The sequence below is a fragment of the Nothoprocta perdicaria genome, unplaced genomic scaffold (assembly GCF_003342845.1).
Source record: "Nothoprocta perdicaria isolate Ctin4 unplaced genomic scaffold, notPer1 scaffold_43, whole genome shotgun sequence".
Classification (NCBI taxonomy): Eukaryota; Metazoa; Chordata; class Aves; order Tinamiformes; family Tinamidae; genus Nothoprocta; species Nothoprocta perdicaria.
The window spans coordinates 3738422-3759025 of NW_020455677.1; the positions used below are offsets into that span (position 1 = coordinate 3738422).

Consider the following 20604-nt stretch of genomic DNA (forward strand, 5'->3'; position numbering starts at 1 on the left):
CGCGGGGCCATGAGGGGCCGGCTCCCGCCATGGCCCATGGCAGCGGCGCCGTCATGCTCAAGTGCGTGGTGGTGGGGGACGGCGCCGTGGGCAAGACGTGCCTGCTCATGAGCTACGCCAACGACGCCTTCCCCGAGGAGTACGTGCCCACCGTYTTCGACCACTACGCAGGTGAGCGCCGCGGGGCAGCGGCCGCCGGCGCGGACGGTTAACGGTCGTTCCCTCTTCCCCGTTCTCCGTGTCCCGCGGCGGCTCCGCCAGCGCGGCCGTTTAACGGTCGTTCCCCCACCTCCCTCCTCGGTGCCCCGCGGCGGCTCCGCTAGTGCGGCCGTTTAACGGTCATTCCTGCTCGGTGCCCCGGGGCCGTTTAACGGTCGTTCCCTCTCCCCGCTTCTCCGTGCCCCGCGGCCTTTCAACGGTCATTCCGCCTCCTCCCTGCTCGGTGCCCCGCGGCCGTTTAACGGTCGTTCCCCCTTCCTGGGCGCCCCCGGTAGCGACGCGCGTTGTCTCTGCCTTGCAGTGAGCGTCACGGTGGCGGGCAAGCAGTATCTGCTGGGGCTCTACGACACCGCCGGGCAGGTGAGTCCCCGTGCGCGGCCGTGTGTGCTAACGGGGCGAGCGATTAACCAAATAACCCCCCGCACACACACACCCGAGCACGACTTTTGAGAGGCGGCCGCTGACCAGACTCTTCCTCCCCGGCGCAGACTTTATTTTTAGTTGTGGAGCGAACCTGCCGCCTCAAACGGCAACGGGCCCGGGAGGGAGCCAGGCTCCTGCAGGCTGCCTTGTTTACACTCCTTGTTTACACTAAATARCCAAAAAGGGGTTTTTCAGCCGCAAAGGCGGTTGAAAGATAGAGTTACAGTAGCTGTATCTTGTGTGTGTATGTGTGTGTGTGTGTGTATATATATAACATTGTATACATATATATATATATACAGAACTCAAATGATTTTGTTAAGATGATTGCAGGCTGTGATTGCAGGATATTGTGAAAGATGCTATGTCAGCATGGGTCTTAAAGCAGCTTTAATGACGGATTAAATGTTGGATGTTTGGACACTAAGGGGCTCCTTTATTATAGTCTCCTCTCTGTTAGCTTAACTTTTCAGTGCCTTTGCTGCAGGCTCAGCACGGACTCCAGTCAGCTGAGGTGCTCAGAGCTGTTTCCAGATGGCTTGTCTGAAACAAAATAGCTTGTAAAAGGCCTGACCCAGTGAGGTGCCAGAGTCACCTAGAGTTGTGGAACTCATTCCAGAATGGCTGCGTGTATGTTTTGTGGTTCCCTCTCCCTCTCCCCCTTTCTGCCAAGTTGTGCTTTGATTCCTTATATTCAGACTTCTTCTTTCAGTGTGAGTGTGTGTTTTGGTCTTGCATGTCCCCACATTGGACTTGTCTGTCTGTTGTAAAAGAAGAGCAACTAGTCAAATGATCTTATTAAGCTAATCCTGTGGTCTTTTTTTTTTTTTTTTAATCAAGTTATTACTATACTTAGTTGAACAGCTATTGTCTAAACTACTTTTTTTTTCAGATTTGCATATAGCCTTAAGTAAGAGTATCAGCTTTAAATAAGAGAAACTGATGRTCTTTTATATTTTTGTTGGGGCCTGAGATCAGAAACAAAATTAATCTGAGGGAGAATATGGGAACTTGCCTCATTTCCAGAAAGCTGCTCTCTGATGAGGGAGGCCGTTACCAGAAAGAACAGCTTCATGTCTCTGATCTCGCTGATACAAGCAGAAGCTGGGCAAATTTATACAAACCAAACTCATCCGTTACTACTGTCACAGTTCTATTACTCAGAAGTACATAGTTCAGTATTCAGCCTGTTGTGAAACATTTCTTATATCATGCTACAAAATAAGGATCCTAACGCTTGGGCAAATAAAGCATTTGGTTAATATGTATTTTTTTTTAAATGAACATTCTAAAATACAACAGAAGCCAGCACTGCTGAATGTATTGTGGCTTATTTGTGGATGCTGTCTCAATCGGCTTGAGCCGGCCTGTTGCTATTAATGGGACCGTATCCTGTTCACTATGTGTAGCCTTAACTGAGCTGGTTTTGTGGTATCCTGCTGTGTCTAAATGTGCCGAGTACAAAACCGAGTGACCTTTGGCCGGCTGTGAAGCCAGTAGGATAAACTGCCTCATTTGCAGCAAACCACAAGTGAAGTTACTCCTGTCACACTCAGCTAAACTCTTCAGTGTTGCGCTGTATAGCCACACCATGTACAATGTGGAGGTAAGCTTTTTTAAATCATGAAGAGCCTAATCTTAAATTTAAATTACAGAACACAGACCAGGTCTTGCTGTCCAAACACAGTGGAGTCATAGGGTGTTATAGTGAGGATATCTTTTGAAATGGGCCTAATGTTGGCAAAACTCCCCTTCTGAAGTTATCCCAATAGTGGAAGGAGAGGAGGTGATGGGCACCCCCTGGGTCTGTGGCCTGCAAGGAGAACTAATGGCCTTGCTGAGATTTTCTCTTCAGCACAGCTGGCAGGCAGGGAGGCTTAAAATCACTATGAGGATGAGACAGCTGAGGATAGGATGCCCTGTAGAAAATCTATGGAAAAATGAGAAATCAAAATGTGTCATCTTTCTTGTAATGCTCTTATGTGACAAGCCTCTCTCCCTTCAAAGCACGGGGAGGAATTATCAGAGGCGCTGTGTGCGGAAGGTGGCAGGGAATGGGGAGAGCGGCAGGCAGCCAGTACCCAGGGAGCTCAATCAGACCTGCAGTGATGATAAAATTTTCACCATTATCCTTGTTCTGGTTCAGTATAGTTGGGGAATGTGTGGAGTTCTAGGGCTGCCCACAAAAGCCCCATCCCAACATCCAGAACAACTGAGATCCCTGTGGGACATCCTGTAAATTTTATTATCCCTTTCTGTAGAGACCCTCAGTCCATCAATTCTATTTTTTCTACCAGTTCATCACAAGAGAGTTTGCTGACAAGTCCTTCTGCCCAGAGCCATGGGGTAACAGAAAACTTATTGAAAGGCTTTATATAGATAGATAGAAATAGATACATAGATGGGTGTGCGCGCACACACACACACACTATTTATATATATGTACATACTATATATATATATACACATACACATAAAAATAAAAGAAAAAGCATTAACCGATGGTGCCTTCTGCGTGTTGATAAAATAGTATGCTCATCTGGTACATGCCTGCTGTTTGTACAGACTCTTGCATAGCTTGGATTCTTTACCACTCAAAGACCTGGGACTTTGGATATATGTCAGCATATATCACTAGAAAGCCTGTCTTGATATTTTTATTTCTAATGCTTTCACCCCCAAACAGAATTGCCATAAGATACTGGTCTGATAGGACCTCTTTCCTCAAAAGTTCCTAGCACATGACTGTGGTGCTATCTGAGGTGTTCCCAAACTTAAGTGCATTTATATTCCTACCGCTGGGCACAGTATGTAGGGACTGCCATTTTCATTTTGCAGGGGAAGGTAGGAAATACAGTGAAGTTTAGACTAGGATGAACTCCAGGTTAATGCAGGAAGCATGTAGCAGAGCAAGGATTAAACTCCTTTTGWTTTTTAGCTGGTGCCCAGTGCAGCCATAGGCTGAAATACTTTTCTTGCCAATCTGTGTGTCTCCTAACTTGCGTGCATTTAGGAACTTGTGCTAGACTGCTGTTCGGCAGAAGGGCTGTAAGCTTACAATTCCATGAAACTGARTGTTCATTTCTAGTTTGTTTTTTCTCAGCATAGGCAGAAACATACACAGTAACTGTACTGAGCAGATAATACCTCACAATTTGAAGCACTTAAAACAGGGTGAGAATAAATCCCATTTATTTGAGGTTATATCTGGGAGTGGGYGAGCAATGCCACTGGCAGGTCACCAGTTTCTTGTTTGTATGTGTTTATGTGAATTCAGGCAGACTTTTTTTTCTAGCTGCAAATATTAAGGTCCTGTTCAGCAGAAAATAGCTAGTACAGCTGCTGGACAGTGGAAGCTCCCAGAGCCTGTTTAGCTTTGCAGCTGTGGAAGCTAAGTCCTGCTGGAGGGAGATGGATGGCAATGAGGTCTCTTTGGAGGCTATGCCATACTTAAAGGGACATTCCACAGGCCATTCCTCCCAGAGGTGCAGCCTGCAGCTCCTTTTAGCTCCGTTGCTGCACATGGCCATTCATTGAGACCAGGGAGGCTGAGTGAATTTAGAGCAGATCATAGTTTGTCTGGATCTTAATTTACAGTACTTCTCTTAACAGTACCACATTGGCATCTTAATGAATGTGGAATGTCATGATTCTGAAGTTAGGGAGAAAGTTCTTTAAAGATTTGCAAAGAGAGATGTGCTGTTTGTGCCCTTGCCAAACTCAAAATTATTTGAGTTGAAGGACGCACAGGATTTGCCTTTGACAGTTTTACTCCACAGTGAAGGATGCTACTCAAAATGGCACCGAGAGACCATCCTCCATCCCTTTCAATGTGGGCTTTCATTCACAGCATGGCCTCACTTCTCGTATGTGTTGTAGCCTCATACTCTGTGCTTTACTGTAAAGGACTGTCAGTAACTGGAGGCGGGGGACAGGCAAAATGCAGGAGCAGAGCTCCTGTTGTGCTGGTCCTGGTACCCGGGGAGAGGCRTGAGGGGCTGCCGGGTGCAGGCTTGGCCCCATGCCCAGCATCAGGGCAGTAAAGTGCAAGTTACAGAAGTAGAAGAACGGCCATGACTATGGCACTGTGCATCAGAATAATCTTTTGGCATGTTTATGTTGCCCACTGCTCACAAAAAAAGTCCTACATGCTGAAAGGAGGTCAGTGCTGAAGTAGCCTTCCTGGAGCATCTGCTTTCCCACCTGTGGCTATACCTCTGCCTTAAAGGCCTTATATTGTGTGTAGGGCMAGCTGTACAGTTGGGCAGACTGTTGAGGTGCATAAAGCTAATGTAAATACTGTTAGAAAGATCAGTGCCTGTGTTAAGACTTGGCTTGAAAGCAAATGATTSTAACTGTAAATGTGCCTGTAGGAAAGGGATAGATGTTACGAAAATGTACGGTCACAAAACTTGTGGTAGCTGTTATAAATAAACCAAGAAATAGCAGTAATCCTTGGTGGCTGTTTGTCTTGGCCTTGGTAGGTAGCCCGGTTTAGCAAGTATCAATTCAATATCCCACAGAAAGGAGAGGCAGCTGCTGATCATTTTGGCTACTCTGTTCTAAAACAGGATTTTCCTTCCTTAGGCCACATCTGTTTCTTCTGTGTTGTACATACAGCTCAGCTGTGGCCCAACGTGTAAACCTGGAATACTACACAAGCACAACTGCGTGGAACACAAAGCCCCTGGAGTTGTAAATATTTAATAAAATAACATGGATTTGGCAGATCTAAGGATGGAATGTTGGGAATTAACATTCTGTCCCCCTCAGCTTCCCCCTTGCACCTCCTTTCTCCCACTTGCATTCCCTTGCTCCYGTGATACTGTACCAGACAAGCTGGCAGCTGCTGGGAACCTGGGACCTCGTTGGAGACCAGAGCCCTGTCCTGTGCCTAGCTCAGACTCCACTGGAGCTGCTGGGTGCTGAAAGATGCTGCCAGCTCGGAGCAACAACTGCATATAAGCAGATTGTTTTTTGAGGCCTAAATGTGCCTAGGCTCCRCCTCTGCAATGCAAGTTCTTCAAGGCAAAAGAAAGAAGTGATTTGTGTGATCTCTGTGTTGAGAGTTCTGTAGGCAAATACTTAAGCAAAGACAACCTTTCCCTTTAAAGAGCCTTTTGACTCTCTGGATCTTCAGACTGGCTTTGAAAATGATCTTCRAATAATATTAAAAGCAATGCAAAGTTTACATTTAAGCACCTCATTGTTAACTGGGATTCACAATTTAAAAACCATCYACTAAACATATGTGCCAAAATCAAGACAGTTATTTTTAATTTTCACAGTTGCAAAAGCCCTGAAGTACTGCTGAAAATTAGTAGTGAATTATCTTGACTAAAATGTAAGGACCGTGTTTAAAAATTCAGATGTAAAGAAATGTCTTGGCCAAACTAGCAGTAAGTTAATGGCAGAGCTAAGTAAAGAACCCAGAGCAAAGCAAGTGTGAGAAGTTCTCTGAAATTTCCCTTTGTGATTTCAGAAGCACATTTTCATGAAGTCCCCTGACTAGAGATACTTTTGCTAAACATTGTGTAGTCAGGTAGAAATCTCTCTTTCCTGAGTCAAGAATCRGTAGATATCCCTTATTCTGAGGTAAATTCCTTCTGAATTTCACTCTTGGTTCTAATTTCTTTGAGATACAGTAACGCTTCTCAGCACTCTCCAGTTATCGAAGCCTAAAAACTCAATCCTCTTATTTCATTTTCAGATGATATGCACACCTGCAATCACTTAGCTATCACATAATCTACAATTGTCCTGAAAGAGGCAAGAGTGATAAAATGAGGCAACTGTGTWTAAGTGGTACAAGCTGGCATAGATTTTTCGATTGAGAACGTATGGGACCTATGGAAATCTTGGGAAGGATTGTAGTCATACTTCATGACTGAAATTTGTGTTTCCTTTGGAAAGGAGTCTTAAGTTCAGTAAGTATGAAAAGTACCAGAAATGAAAAAGAACTTTTTTTCAYTTGTAGTATTAACTCTATCCTGAGCCTCCAAACTACCTTTTAAAACAAACTAAATTTAATTTGGAGTACTGCCTCCATTGCAGAGACCTGCTTTCTCCTGCTCAGAATACTTTAAGGCCCTTTTCACTGGTTCTTGCCATGTATATYGGGGTGTGATCCGAAGCTCTCTGTCAGCAGGTACCTACTGCTGATTTGAGTATGTTTTGTTTCAGATCCTTTAGTGAGAGCACGTGGAGAAAATGAATGTAAAACTCTTTCAGCAGAGCTGACAGTTTGTCAGTCCCAGGCATTCAAAGTGATGAGTGAACTGTTCTAGCCTCAGCTACCACTGTGAAGTACCTTAAAAACTATGAAATCAAAATGCTTTGAGACATTTTCTTTTGCCCTTTACTGTATGTGGTCTTTTTTTCTTTCTTTTTTTTTTTTTCCTGTGAAAAGGGTGTGATTTTTTTTCATATAATCATGAAATTCCAGGAACTCCAGGAGGCTGTAAAAATAATATAAACCACACTGATTTCAAATCCTGCAGTTTTACTGTGAATTATATATATATATATGTATATATGAAGTATTAATAAAATGAGTATTTTGAGACAGAGCAGAACTTGAAAAGGTTGTGTGATTTGCCTGGGTAGCTACTACTGTTATCATTCTCTTTAGTGTTGTTCTGGAGTGCATCTGTTCTGCAGCCCGTTTGCAATAATTCTTTGCAATGGGCAGCACTTGCCAGAGGGTTTGTGAAAAGGCAGGTGGCTCTATTCTCCTCCAGAACAGAAGAACATTAAGTGGCATCCTAGGTGACTTTACTGCTGTAGAAGAATAAAACACAGGCTGSATCTGCCCCAAGCAGCTTGCACTTGAAATTAGCTGTAGCAGTGAATGCTGAAAGAGCTAYTGTAGGGCCTATTGCTACTTCCTTGTTGGGCTGGGTTTCCAGTTGGGATGAAGAGGCTGAATGAATAGTGGGATAGATGCCAGGAATGATCCGGGCTGCATCTTTACTTATCACCAGCAGACAAACCAGCCAGGGGAGTGAGATGGTTTACATTTTCTACACTTTAGAAAGAAAAACCTTAGGCAATTTTCTAATTGTCTTTACATCTGCTGCAGTGAAATTACTGCATGTTTTACCATATTCCTCCCTGGGAGTTATTAGCCCTGCACTGTGCACCCCAAACAAATCAGGACTTGACATAAAATGTGTGCAGAAGACTCTTAGGAGCTCCTTTAATTCCAGGAAGTCTTTCATTTATAAAATGTGCACATGATGGCCCTGGTGCTCTGTCACTGTACATCTTCTTAATAGTTGCATGGTGAGGCTTATCTTGAAGAGTCTGTCTAAACTCTTATTTGTGTATCTTAAAAASCTGCTTCTTGTCCCTGGACTGAAGAACATAATTTGGGGTTTTGGTTGTAGAAAGTAAAAGAGAATAGGATATGTAACTGGTCAATTCTGCTTCCCTGGACAGGGTTTATATAGTTAGTTAATGAAAAGACACAGTTTATATGACATCCATCTGACTGTACCATCTTTATTCCATAATCTTTGGATTTCTTGATGGTTGTACCCTTCTGTAAGAACACAGTGAAAGGACCTCCCTTTTCCAGAATCAAGTTCTGCAGAGGACCTGGCCAAATCCTCTGGCCCAGCATATGTTTCAGGTTTTTTGTTTGTTGGGGTTTTTTTTTTTGGTTTGTGTGTTCCTTCTCTTCTAACTCCCTATGAGGGGAAAGAAGGAAAAATCTGCATTGTTCCATAGCTGCAGTCACCAAAGCAGGGGTGAATTCCCTTCCTGCAGAAAATGAAAACCCAGTGTGGGAAGAATGCTATTTGGAAATTCACTGATGCCCAGCAAGAAACCGGCACAGSAACTCGCATCAGCCATGTGATTTTCCCTGGATAATGAGGGAAAGGTTTTGCCAGTGCCAATTATTCTGCCCCTTCTTGGGAGTTCTGCATTGGACCAGCAACTGATCCAGGTGTTTTAAGTGAACTGTGCTCACTGAAATTGCTTGCAGTCAGTTGAATGCATGCCATGCTCTTGCAGGCTCTAAAATAATAATAAGCCTTTAGAGAAAATTCAGGCAGTCCTACATTTAGACAGCCATGAAGAAGTCAGTAAAGTCACTGAGGAGACTGTCAGAGAGTGGAGAGGGAGTGTACTGTTAAAATTGTCTAGGCAATATTTAGCATGATCACATAGCAAGATGCAAGATTTAGACAGTGTTTGATTCCACATGAAGAGATATCTCAATCCTGATCACTTAAAAGCAAATTGTGCATAATAAAGGAAATACTCTGCCCTTGTCTTTAATATGCAAAAATTCATCTTAACTAGCTGGAAGATTGAGCTTATTATTTCTGTTTACAAAAAAAAAAAAAAAAAAAAAAAAAAAGGCTTCTCAGACATGTAAGCAGCTGCACAGTCCTCAACTATGCCAGAAGGAAATGTATATCCAAAAAAAATCAAAAACGCTCAGCTTTTTGCCATGTATAATTCATACCTGCCCTCCTCACAGGAATTTAGAGATGGATTTAGATTAGCTTACCTCATTTTTAGAATATGATGGGAGGGCATTACCCTGTATTCTTGCAGCCTTTTCTATAAGTTAAAAATAGATGCTGGACCCAAATCAGCAGTGTTCTGCACTCCTAGGGAAACCTGTGTTAACCAGCCCCACCGTGCTCCATTTACAAGTGTAAGTGGTGTCCTTGGTGGCCTGCAAAGAGATAGAGGGTCAGCTGGGGAATGCCCCCCCACCCCAGATTGTGTTGTGCACGTTGAGAAGCCTGTGAAAGTGAAAGCCCAGCTGTAGCCATCAGTGTGTAGGGCTTTGAGAGTGCAGAACTGGACAAGCAGTCAYTTTGTGGCAGTGCTGTGTCAGAGCAAACTGCAACTTGCCAAGACGGCCTGCAGTGCAGGTGCCTTGTGAGCAGCAGTAGCAGGATGCTGAGGACGCTCCCACCCCCCCTTCACTGCACAGGGCTGTGGAGGATGTGCGGCCACCACTGGAAAAGTGCAGAGTTTTTYAGCCACGGCAGCAGTTTTGTGCAGGGCCGTTACAGAGCACTTCCCTCTCTCTCCTCCGCGAGCCGTGGATCTGTGAGAATCGGAAGCCAGAGCCTGATTCGGCTGGTTAAACTCTGTTTCCTGGTCTGCTGCTGGAGTAGAGAGTTGCTCACAGAGGCCCTGCGTGGTGATTACAGCAAAGCTGCAGATCAGCCTTTAATTCCAAATAAGCTGGGGGAGACAGCAGCATGTGCCCACTGGGGTAACTACATGCTGCTTTTAAGACCCTGGGGCACATGTTTAGATACAGCAGTGATTATGGTTCAATCATTATGTTTAGTATTTCCAAAGTATTGCAGGAGCCATTTATGAAATGGGAATCTCTGGGAAGAAAACTGTCAGCAATGCAGTTTTGGAGGGCAGCTTYGAAATGCACCACTCCGAAATAGTAAAGCACAGCAGTGCAAGCAGGACCTTAAGATGGTCCTTACCAAGCTCTACTATGAACTGGATTAAAACTTACACCTGTAACTGCAGTTTGGCTCTACAGAACGCAGCTCCAGCTATGTCTGCACATCTCCCCGAGGCCTGTGGAACTGCAGTAGCCTTTACCCTTCACCACATGAAGGTTGGATTCCTCTAGCAACCCTGCCTGATGTCTATTTTTGGCTTCCGCTCTAAAAACAGATGGTTGGGAGTGAGAACCTCCTCTTGTGATTGCTGCTGTAAGCTGTGAAAGCAACAGATGGTTGCTAACACAGAGATCACAAACCAGAGCTGTCAAGTTCCAGCTTTTCTGCCAGAGCAGTGCAAGCTTGACCCTCCCCCTAGTCTTGCACCTTCTTAGGATATTAAAGAAATAGGCTTGCCCTTGTGCTCTAAGACTGTTTCGGTTTTATTTGGATGTGTAGAGTTAAGTTTCTAAGTTGTGAGACACAAAATTCTTTACTTTGGTTTTCATACAAGTATAACAAACCAGGCTTGGATTAAAACATAAGCATGACACACCTTGCTACTAATGCTATGATATTTAAGAATTTGGTTTCTCTTGTTTGTTATGAGAAGCTAGTCCTCATATCTGTGAGGAAAAAAAACCCAAACAGATCTAGATGAAAATCTTTTGATGACCTTTAGCAGCAGATCCAAGAGGTGTGAATCTGCCCAAACAGCTTGTCAAGGTGCCAGAAGGTACTGACTACCAAGAGGGCTTCTCTAGTTACCTGTCATCTCTCCAAAGAGTACAGAGAGACCCTAGTATCATTCCAGAGGTGAGAGACCTGCAGTCTCATTTTACTGAGAGAGAGGGGTAATGATCACTGTTTTCATCACTTGGACGTGCTCATGGAGGAGGCTGACATGATAATTCAGGGCAGCTACAGGCTCCAATAATGTGGATCTCAGGTATGACTGCACCGCTTAGGTTTCATAATAACTATGAGCAAATACTGCTTTGTGTGGGTCAAGAAGGTTGCCCAGGGCATTATTAAACTTTAGCATGTCTTAATTTATTTTTTGAAATACCCCATTGCACATAAGCTGTGTGTATTAAAGGCTTTTGGAGTGCTTTGCAAAGGCTAGTGTATTATTAAGCCAGGAAACCCCTCTGGARCACCCTAACAGATGGGAAGATGCAAGTGAAGAGAGGATAATGATTTGCTCAGGGCTATATAATGTGTCAGCGGCAGAGTTGGGAATACAGTTTGTGTGTTTTTAACCATGCCCTCCAGCTCACATCCATGGCACTGGGCAAAAGTATTAATATAAAATCAATTATACAACTTGCTTGAAATGCAGCAGTGAATTCTGCCTTTTACTCTGAGTAAACCCTTGAAAGAAAGAAGGATATTCTCCCGCAGAATTGCAAGACTATTCTACAGTCTGCAGGAAAAAAAAAAAAAATCCAGAGATATCTTTCCCTGACCTTTAGCTACTCGGAAAAGAAAAGGCCAGGTTTTGGATATGCTAGAACAAGTCCATCCAAACATCCACAACAGGGTAGAATGTAGTGATTCAGTATTTCAAAACAAGGCAAAAGGAAAAACAGAGAGAAGTGAATTATTAGATGGAAGAACAGGCATAAAGGAGAGATTTTAAAGGGCTAAAATAAATACTAGATTCAGCTTTAGAAAATTAAATCCAGAGGGAAACAAAATTTTAAAAGTATGAATTTCCTTTCTTCCTTTCTACCAGAAACAAACCAACCAGCCAACCCACCAGTTTGTAGTTGAGAAGCTGCGACAAATCCCTAGTTCCTACATCTTGTCTCTTTGCCGTATTGGCAGCTGTCTTGAGCTATCCCAGTGATACCAATTGACGGTCTTGTTGCAATATAAAACCTTTTACAGGGCGTCCATAGAGGACTGAAGCTCTGTATACCATCGATTCAGATGACACACTTGCAGCCAGTTTGTTTAAAGTTGTTATTACCCTCCTTATATTTATGTTTTCTTATCCATATTCATCTGCTTCAGCAGATGGCAAATGATTTCATTTAAAATACAGAGTATACTGTGGAATGAGCTGCCTCACTAAACCGGATTTTTGAGGAGTGTACTGTACATTATTGATGCTCAGTGGATTTCCTGCCCATTCTGTTCTGGAAAATATTCCAGTTAAATTCTTTAGATGTTTTTAGTGCCACAAAATATATGCAATGCCTCCCCAAATTAATTTGGAGATTTAATTGCTGTACAGTGTGTGCACTCAAATTGGAATTTATGTTGACTGAGTAATATAATTAGATTTTGCCCTTGCATTTAATTTTAGACTAAAACACATTTATTTCATGTATACTAGATTTAGGAAATAAATGACAGCTGAAGCAATCAGATTTTTGCAGGCTTCTCTAATATGCAGTCTAAATTCATATGATATTTCTGATCCTTCTACTAACTGCAACAATTATTTTTGCCCAATACCTGAGAGAAAGTTTTAGTTGTTAATCATTATTTCTGGGGGTAGTTGGGGTGTGGAATCTTCAGCATAGATGGACTACTGGATGTTGGTGATATTTAACTCATGATCTGTCTTAGCAGGACCCGGGATCAGAGTAATCATCAYAGTACTGAATATAGTGGGAGGCTACATTAGAATTAAGAGTTTCATTAAAACATACTTTTAATACAGTTCTTCATACTGTATCAGTATGAAGATGGTTTTGGTAGCACAGACAAGGCTTAAGTAGGAGATGCCTGAGAGCACTGACTTCTTGTAACTAGTAGGATTGGGGGGACACTTCCAGGTGTCCACTGACAATTAGGAGGGGAGGTGCAGTTACCAAGACGTGGATCAATGTACAAAGATTAGTATCCAGCAGGGCTCGATAAACCCAATATGCAAGTCTTTTAAGTTATGCAAATGTGACCTGCCTTTCACTTCTGAAAATGAGAAGTATTTGCCAGGCATAAAAAGTTTGTCTGCGGAAATGGACTAATTAGAGTCAGCGGGCTAGCGGTAACTCCTGGTGAGAGTGAGATGCTTTCGCCAATCCAATATTTAATGCAGACAGGGCTCTAATTACTATAACCCAGGATAAGACTTTGTAGTGAAGGAACTCTTTAGTGGTGGGAATAAATTATGGTTGCAAACTAGGAATTCTTTAGGTTACTTTAAAATTAGATACTTTCTCAGTAATACTCAACATATCATTTAGTAAATCTGAATTTGAGATTGCTTGACTGATCTGCCTGCATGTTCTCATGTACTCATAGCAAGATTGGATACTCCAGACACTGGTCTAATTTGCAATTGAGAAGCTTCTTTTAGGTTTTTAATCCCCACAAAAGAAAACAAAGTGACTACTCTGAGCAGGCTCTAACTATATCAAATGGCAGAAGTGAAACATAAAATACACAATTAAAAAAAAAGAATGTTGAATAGATTCAAGTTCTTGTGAATTTTTTGAAAAGTTTATTTCTGCTTTCTGTAGTAAATACCACTGAGGTTGTGCTGCTGTGGAGACTAGCTTTTTCTTATGAAGCGGGATAGGAGCTGACCTTAGTAGAGAAACARCTGGTCTCCAAAAATGCCTGCCAAATATTTCATGTAGAGTTGCAAATTTGTGTAACTGTTTACAGCTAAGCATGGTCTRCCTTACTGACAAAACCACAGCACATACACGACTGAGTGAGTCTCTGCAGCCAGAGCTGCACGTCAGAATACAGATTATAAGCAAGAATATTCTGAAAACAGACACTATGGAGTACTGGCAAGTGGTCACCTTCTTAAACAGGCACCTCAGAGGGGATGTTCTCATGTGTCTTTTCTCTGTCTAATGATGGGAGAAGTGCTCTTTTCCCACAGGTGTACTCTTTCAAAAGGAAAGAGGGCTAGCAGAGTCTAAACTAGGGAGGTTCTCCTACGTTTTCTGGAACTCTAGTGACACAGTCTTTCCAACTAGTCAGTGAAGACCTTCTTGAGGGTGCAGCTATGCAATTAATATCTGTTAATGTGACAGTTTCCAAGGAAATGAAAATTGAACTTTCTGACTTGTTTCAAACATGGAGTTGAAGCACACTTCTGTCTTTGCATTTAATGAACAAAGCGTTCCAACATTTGTGAGATTTAATTGAGATGGGGATCTTACACAGGGAGGAGGGAGGCAGCTGCAGCCCACTGATTAACCTTGAGCTGGGGTTTGCTGTGGAGAAGCAAATGCGAACCTAGCACTGCTCCCTGCGCAGTGCCTCGGGTCAGTCTCAGTTATGTTTAACAAAAAAGAGTGAAGTAGGTGCAGTAAGGCATTGGTCTGGTGCCCCAGACCAGCCCAAGTCTTGCAGAGAGAAGTGGGGCCTGTTCTCCTCCTTACCCCAAAAGGTGGTGAAAGGTGCCTTCCACCTCTCCTCCTGGAGGCCCCAGCCCTGTTCCAGAGCGCCACGCGCTGCTCGCTGCCTCTGCTGCTGCGGGCACCGCCACACTGTGACCCCAGTGCTGCACCTCCAAACCACAGCAGCTACCACCTTTTCACAGGCATTCGCCTTCATTCTCCTCCCTGCCCCACAAGAAGGCACTAATGTCTTTTGGGTGGCTTTTTCTCCTGATAAACACTACTCCTACTCTTTAAAACACACTTGCTSTTTGACTTTGGTTCCTTCCTACTATTAGCTGAGGTTACTCTGCTACACAAAGCAATGTCTAGACAAAGGAGCTGCCTTCTGGTCCCTACTGTGCCTGAGCTGATCGTCAGCAACAAGACAGTACAGTTTTTACCCCATAAAATGCTAAGGAAGGACTTAATATCACCTCAAAATCCAAAAGGGAAAAGGCCCCTGGTAAACTACATGGGACAGTTAGGATCTGGCCAGTTTTGTGCCASTTGGATCACTCTGCGGCAGGTACATATGCCCGTTTCTCTTCAAACAGACCCCAGCAAGTATATTTTAACCAGAAACTTTACAAATGGGAACGTTTTAAAGGACAGTCTTCTGTAGATCTTATTACAGAGGTAAGTTTCTAGTGGTAGTAACACGGCCAGAGTGTTTTTTCACATATATTCACATACATCACCTTCATATGCAGATTTTGCACTAACAGCCACACCAACTAACCTGGAAATGTTGTAAAAGCCAGAAGGCTTGCTTCAGCAAACCTCCTGAAATATGAATACAGTTCCTGAATATCACTGTTAAAATGAACAGAATATAAGTGACAGTTTAATATTGCAGATAACAGAATTTTTCTTTCTCAGGAAGACTATGATCGTCTGAGACCTTTATCTTACCCTATGACCGATGTCTTCCTTATCTGCTTCTCAGTGGTAAACCCTGCTTCATTTCAAAATGTGAAGGAAGAGTGGGTACCGGAGTTAAAGGAATATGCACCTAACGTACCCTTTYTATTAGTAGGAACACAGGTATATCTGGTTCTGTTTTATTTAAATATTTCTGATCTTTCTGTGGTGTCCTTTCTTTGGGCTTCAAGCATAAGCAATAGGACTTAAAGTTTTGTTAAAAGTAAATTTTGTTAAAGCAAATGCACTGTTATGTGAGTATGTGGAGATCTTAAACAGGGTGGCTAGGCTGGCTGCTTCTCTCTGTGTGATTCTATAAAACTTCTAGAGAGGGTCCAGCGGAGGACAACAAAGATGATTAAGGGACTGAAACATCTCTCGAACAAGGAGAGACTGAGTTGGGCCTGTTTTCTCTGAAGAAGGGAAGGCTGAGAGGGGATCTGATTAATATGTATAAGTTCATGAAGAGGGAATGTAGGGAGGAGGGGGCCAAGCTCTTCTCAGTGGTGGCCAGTGACAGAACAAGGGGCAATGGGTGTAAGTTGCAACACAGGCAGTTCCATCTCTATATGAGGAAGAACTTCTTCACTGTGAGGGTGACAGAGCCCTGGAACAAGCTGCACAGGGAGCTTGTGGAGTCTCCTTCTCTGGAGCGCTTCCAAACCTGCCTGAATGCCACCCTGTGCCACATGCTCTATATGCTGGAGCAGGGATGTTGGACTAGCTGATCTCTAGAGGTCCCTTCCAACCTTCAGCATTCTGTGATTCTGTGTGATTCTGTGAAGAGTGAGATAATTTCCTCTGGCTTTTGTGGGCTGTGAACTGGACTTCAATTGTAAGATGACCCACGCTGCTTGTATTAATCTTGCTGCCACTTCTGGAGATACATTCTGATATTCTGAGACACGTAGTTGAAAAGCTGAATTAGGAAATAAATATTTACTCTTTCTGAATGAAAGGTTGTTAACAGCTTAAATTTCCCGAGCTTTTAGATCCATAAGGATAGATGTGATCCATTTTTTTTATATAATTAAGTAAATAATGTTTTAAAAGGAGGGTATCATATAGCCTGCAGACTTGTGTTTAAAATGCATATAGCTGTTCCACRTGATTGCAATCTTTCTTGCTAGATTGATCTTCGTGATGACCCCAAAACTCTGGCAAGACTGAATGATATGAAAGAGAAGCCTATATCTGTGGATCAAGGACAGAAGTTAGCAAAAGAGGTAAACTGGATACTCCTAAAGAAACTAAGTAGCAAAGAGACAAACAACTATTTCAAATCGATTTTTTCCTTGTTTTGCTCATTTATTTTCCTAGGCAATATATGACCGCTTACCAGCGAGCAAGATGTTGTTATATAGTTCAACTAAGCTAACCAGTATGCTGATATAAATAGCATTTCCCTATTACCAATGGTTCTAACTTTGTGTGTACAAACTACACAAGCAGGGGATAATTAGATACTGGAAGCGTCTTTGGGAAAATATTTCAGAATACTGCACAACTCTTTTAACACACCGGTGGGCTCTGTCTATCAGGACACTTATAAAGACTTATTTTTGAAACATAAATTGGCCGTATAATTCTTTTTTTTTTTTTTTTTTGCTATTTACATTAGTTATCAAAAATGCCAGAGGTTTCTACTGCCAGTGTGAAGAGCTGCTTTCACATGCTTCCTTCTGAAACTAAACCAGCTCAAGCAAGCTGCAGATCTGTGTCTTTTGGYCAATGTTCTGTTTTGCTAGAGGGAAACCACGCTGAGATGCCTTTTCTAGATCCCATCCAAATRCTGAAGCATCACCGTAGAAATAAATTGCAGAAATTGCCAGTGGTTCCGAATATGGCTGAAATCTATTGCTACTGAACTAATTTGTTTTCTTGACAGATAGGAGCCTACTGCTATGTGGAGTGTTCAGCTTTAACACAGAAAGGACTGAAGACTGTTTTTGATGAAGCTATTATAGCCATTCTAACTCCAAAGAAACACACGGTGAAGAAGAGAATAGGCTCAAGGTGCATAAACTGCTGCTTGATCACGTGAGATATATTTGACAACGGCCAGGCTTACTGTGAAATTCTACCGACTTTAGATACAATGCATTAAGTACACAGCCAACTTGTTACAGGCTTGAAAGCTAAAACTATGACTCTGCCTTCTACAACCAGTGGAATCCAGAGGGACAAAATCAAACTCAAAGAACTTGTAATAAGAAACCACCACATCTGTTGCAAATATTTTATTCAGACTGGAAGGTATACTCTCTCTCAGGGTTACATTGTCTAGAGAAAGCAACAACTGCACCATGTTGAAAGAGCATCCACGTGATGCTGTTCAGTGGAGATGCTTGGCCCAAAATATTCAAAAGGAATTTGGATAGTCTTTTGCTTTGATTATACATATATATATATATATATATAAATATATCTCTATAAAACTTTTGCACAGTCTGTATGAATCTGCACAAAGAAATACCTTGTCCCTCTCTGCTCCAGTTATCTGCTTTTATATGTAAGCTGCTTCCGGTTCCAGTGTATCCATAAAGGTGCAATAATCAGACCAGCCAGGTAGCCAAAGGTAGCTCCGAGGGAACAGGAAATGGGCCAGACCTGAGGAGAGCGTAACAGGTAAAAGCAGACAATAAGAAAAAATGTTTGTGGGGGGCTTTGTACTTTGTGAGCACAAGTTCTCAGTGTAATCTAAATACTGGAAAACAACAGTCTTATTCTATGGAAGTTTGATATGCTCTCCTAAAAATGCTACAAGGGTAACAATCATACATACATCAACATGGACACTAAATGCTGCTGTACAGTTTTAAGTAATGTGCATTAAAAGGTCACCAGGCTACTGGCTATTGCAGTTTGATAGCTTTGGTTGTTAGTTAGATACTCCCCGAACTATGTGAATAGCTTAAGTTTACATTCCCTAAGGAATTCAGCTRTATTTACTGGAGATCTAACTTCCCATTCTGTTGCACACACTTGGAAGTTAAAGATCTTTTTGCAAATTCTTATCCCAGTCTCCCATGGCATTCTGATCCTGTTAGAGATGTGTATAACTGAACTAATTTTCAAATTAGGCCATGCACTGAGAGAGAAATAGATTTTTTTTTTCTTTTTGGTCTTAAAAAGTAGGCAAAGGGATGAATTTCCCTCTGGCTAGTGGTAGGAAGGGAATGTAAGTTTGGAAATGGACTGAACTAACTTGCATCCAGTTTAGCAAACACATAGCAAGTTAATAATGTTGAAGAATCCAGAAGGATTTATTTCCTAGTATAAAGCCAGGGAACTGACTCAATACAGAGGASTTGTTTTCACAAGCCTCTAGCATTGAGACAAAGAAGTAATGTGATTGCCCCCATCCCACTTTTTTTTTTTTTAACTGAATTTCATGGAGGAGGGAACTTTAACCAGTCCATCCTTAGATATGGCAGACTTTACCAGTCAACTAAATATTGCATTCAATGAAATTCCACATCAGTTGGTGGATAAAACTCTTTACTGCAGAGTAAACTGTGTTCCCTTCACTCCTCAAAATTCTGCTTTGTATATTTTTTTCCCAAGGGCAATTTTACAGTTCAACTCATTTCCCTGAAGCAGGTGTGGACTGTGTTCTCCTCCCCTTTCTTTCCTTTTCTAATTTTTTTAGTAAGGGGAATGTTTCCACCTTCTACAGTCCTTAAGCAGACTGGGAGATGCACTAGACATTGAAGAAAAYATCCACCCCTCTGTGTCCAGCCTTCTTAATTATTTTGACTTGCAATTCATGAGTACCAAACCAACTTATTCGAAATGGTACTGTTCCTCCTTTCACTAAGTTTTCAGCTCCGTGGCCTCACTTTATTTCACTATGGCATGGAGAAGTATATTCTTTCATATTTTTGATCATGGGAATTTTAACTTGGAGTAACTTTTTTTTTTGTCCTTTGCTATTTCATTTTCACATTCCTTAGCACTTGCAGTTTTTATGTTTTTTGGAGGTCTTAAGGAGTGTAGCAAAGATGACTATAAACAAGGTGCCTTAGGTACTCTTTATTGACCTTGTTTCATTCTTCTATTTCTGGCCATTTCTGCTCTTWGTTTTTGTTGCAGAATATTTCGGCTATTGCCTGCCAAACCAAAGACTTGTTCGTTTCCATTCATTTAACAGTGTCATTACAGATTTTCTATAAAAAGCCTTGAGATATTTAGGCATGATAAGATACTGTGCATATTTAAAACTCACTTGAGTTTGTGGCCTTGGCTAAACTTATGCTTCAGGTGGATCTTTTCAACTGTTAAATGTAATGTAATCAAGTTATTTTCTAGGCTTTTGCGGGTCATTATGTATGTGTAAAGTAYAGAACAACAAAAATGTCCCTGCAGAAATAGGATGTTTACCTTAGCTATGAAAGCTGCTCACTCAGTAAGATTTAGCTGAAACATAAATCATATTTTCCTGTCCATTGGTCAAGCTAAATACCTCTTTAATAACCATAAAACTATGGACAAAGGCTTCAGGACTTAGCAATTTTTTTTTTTTTTTTTTGCATTCAAGTTCACTATCTGCGACTGATCAATAATCCTTCATTAAATTTTACCTACATTAGGTGAATCTGTAGCTGCCTATCTGCTTTTCAGAAGTATAGGTTGATGTTGTTAGGATTGCTTGAAACTTTTGTGTTCCTTTAGCTAATAAGTATTCCCRGTAATCCCACAGCCCCTGTATCTTTTGCTACTGTGTGTATAACGAGCCATTTGCTGGTTTGATTAAAAGGATCTCTGATGATGGTTGCAGCTTATTCTGTTTGAATTACAGCCTGGAGATGAGCTTCTGAACAGTTCTCCTAAATTACTCAACTTTTCATATTAACAGTGCCTCTGTCTGCCTTCCAAACCGTGCAGTCCTTGCTTCCCTTTTTAAAATCAGTTACCTCGCAGACACTCCAGACTTTGTCACTTAACAYGAGACCCTCTGAAACCCACCCCTCACTAACGGCCATTGGCAAAGGTAAGGGGCCAGGGAGAGGAATGAGAGCCCCTGCCTCTCTGACTAGCTCATCTCTCCTAGTGGCACAGAAGAGCAGGATGCCAGGCCRGATACTCAGTCTTACTCCATGGCCCTGGTGGCCCAGAGCGGTTCTGAGGGCCATTTCATTGGCCTGCTCCGGCCAGGTGGCCCTCCCTATGCTCGGGAGTTAAAGCCCTGGATTTAAGGGAGTTGCTTTTTCCCTCTAACCCCTAAGGAAGGGCAAACCCTGTGAAGGTAG

At 42.3% G+C, this 20604-nt stretch overlaps 2 protein-coding genes across 3 annotated transcripts in view; one reads left to right on the plus strand and one right to left on the minus strand.

The window, feature by feature from the left end:
* The window catches only part of PIGF (phosphatidylinositol glycan anchor biosynthesis class F), a 37317-nt gene that overhangs the window by 1014 nt on the left and 15699 nt on the right, over window positions 1–20604 (minus strand). Inside the window, exon 5 of one of the 2 annotated variants that reach the window (XM_026046252.1) lies at window positions 17561–17962. The exons of the other annotated variant lie outside the window; for it this stretch is intronic. Within the exon in view, the coding sequence (XP_025902037.1) occupies window positions 17849–17962 (114 nt within the window). The 3' untranslated portion in view covers window positions 17561–17848. Of the gene's footprint in view, window positions 1–17560; window positions 17963–20604 lie in introns of those variants that run through there. 2 annotated transcript variants of the gene reach the window in all.
* RHOQ (ras homolog family member Q) lies at window positions 21–18988 on the plus strand. The gene is made up of 5 exons (XM_026046255.1): window positions 21–171; window positions 521–579; window positions 15311–15475; window positions 16483–16578; window positions 17241–18988. The coding sequence occupies exons 1-5, from the start codon at window positions 30–32 to the stop codon at window positions 17394–17396; spliced, it is 618 nt and encodes a 205-aa protein (XP_025902040.1). The 5' UTR covers window positions 21–29; the 3' UTR covers window positions 17397–18988.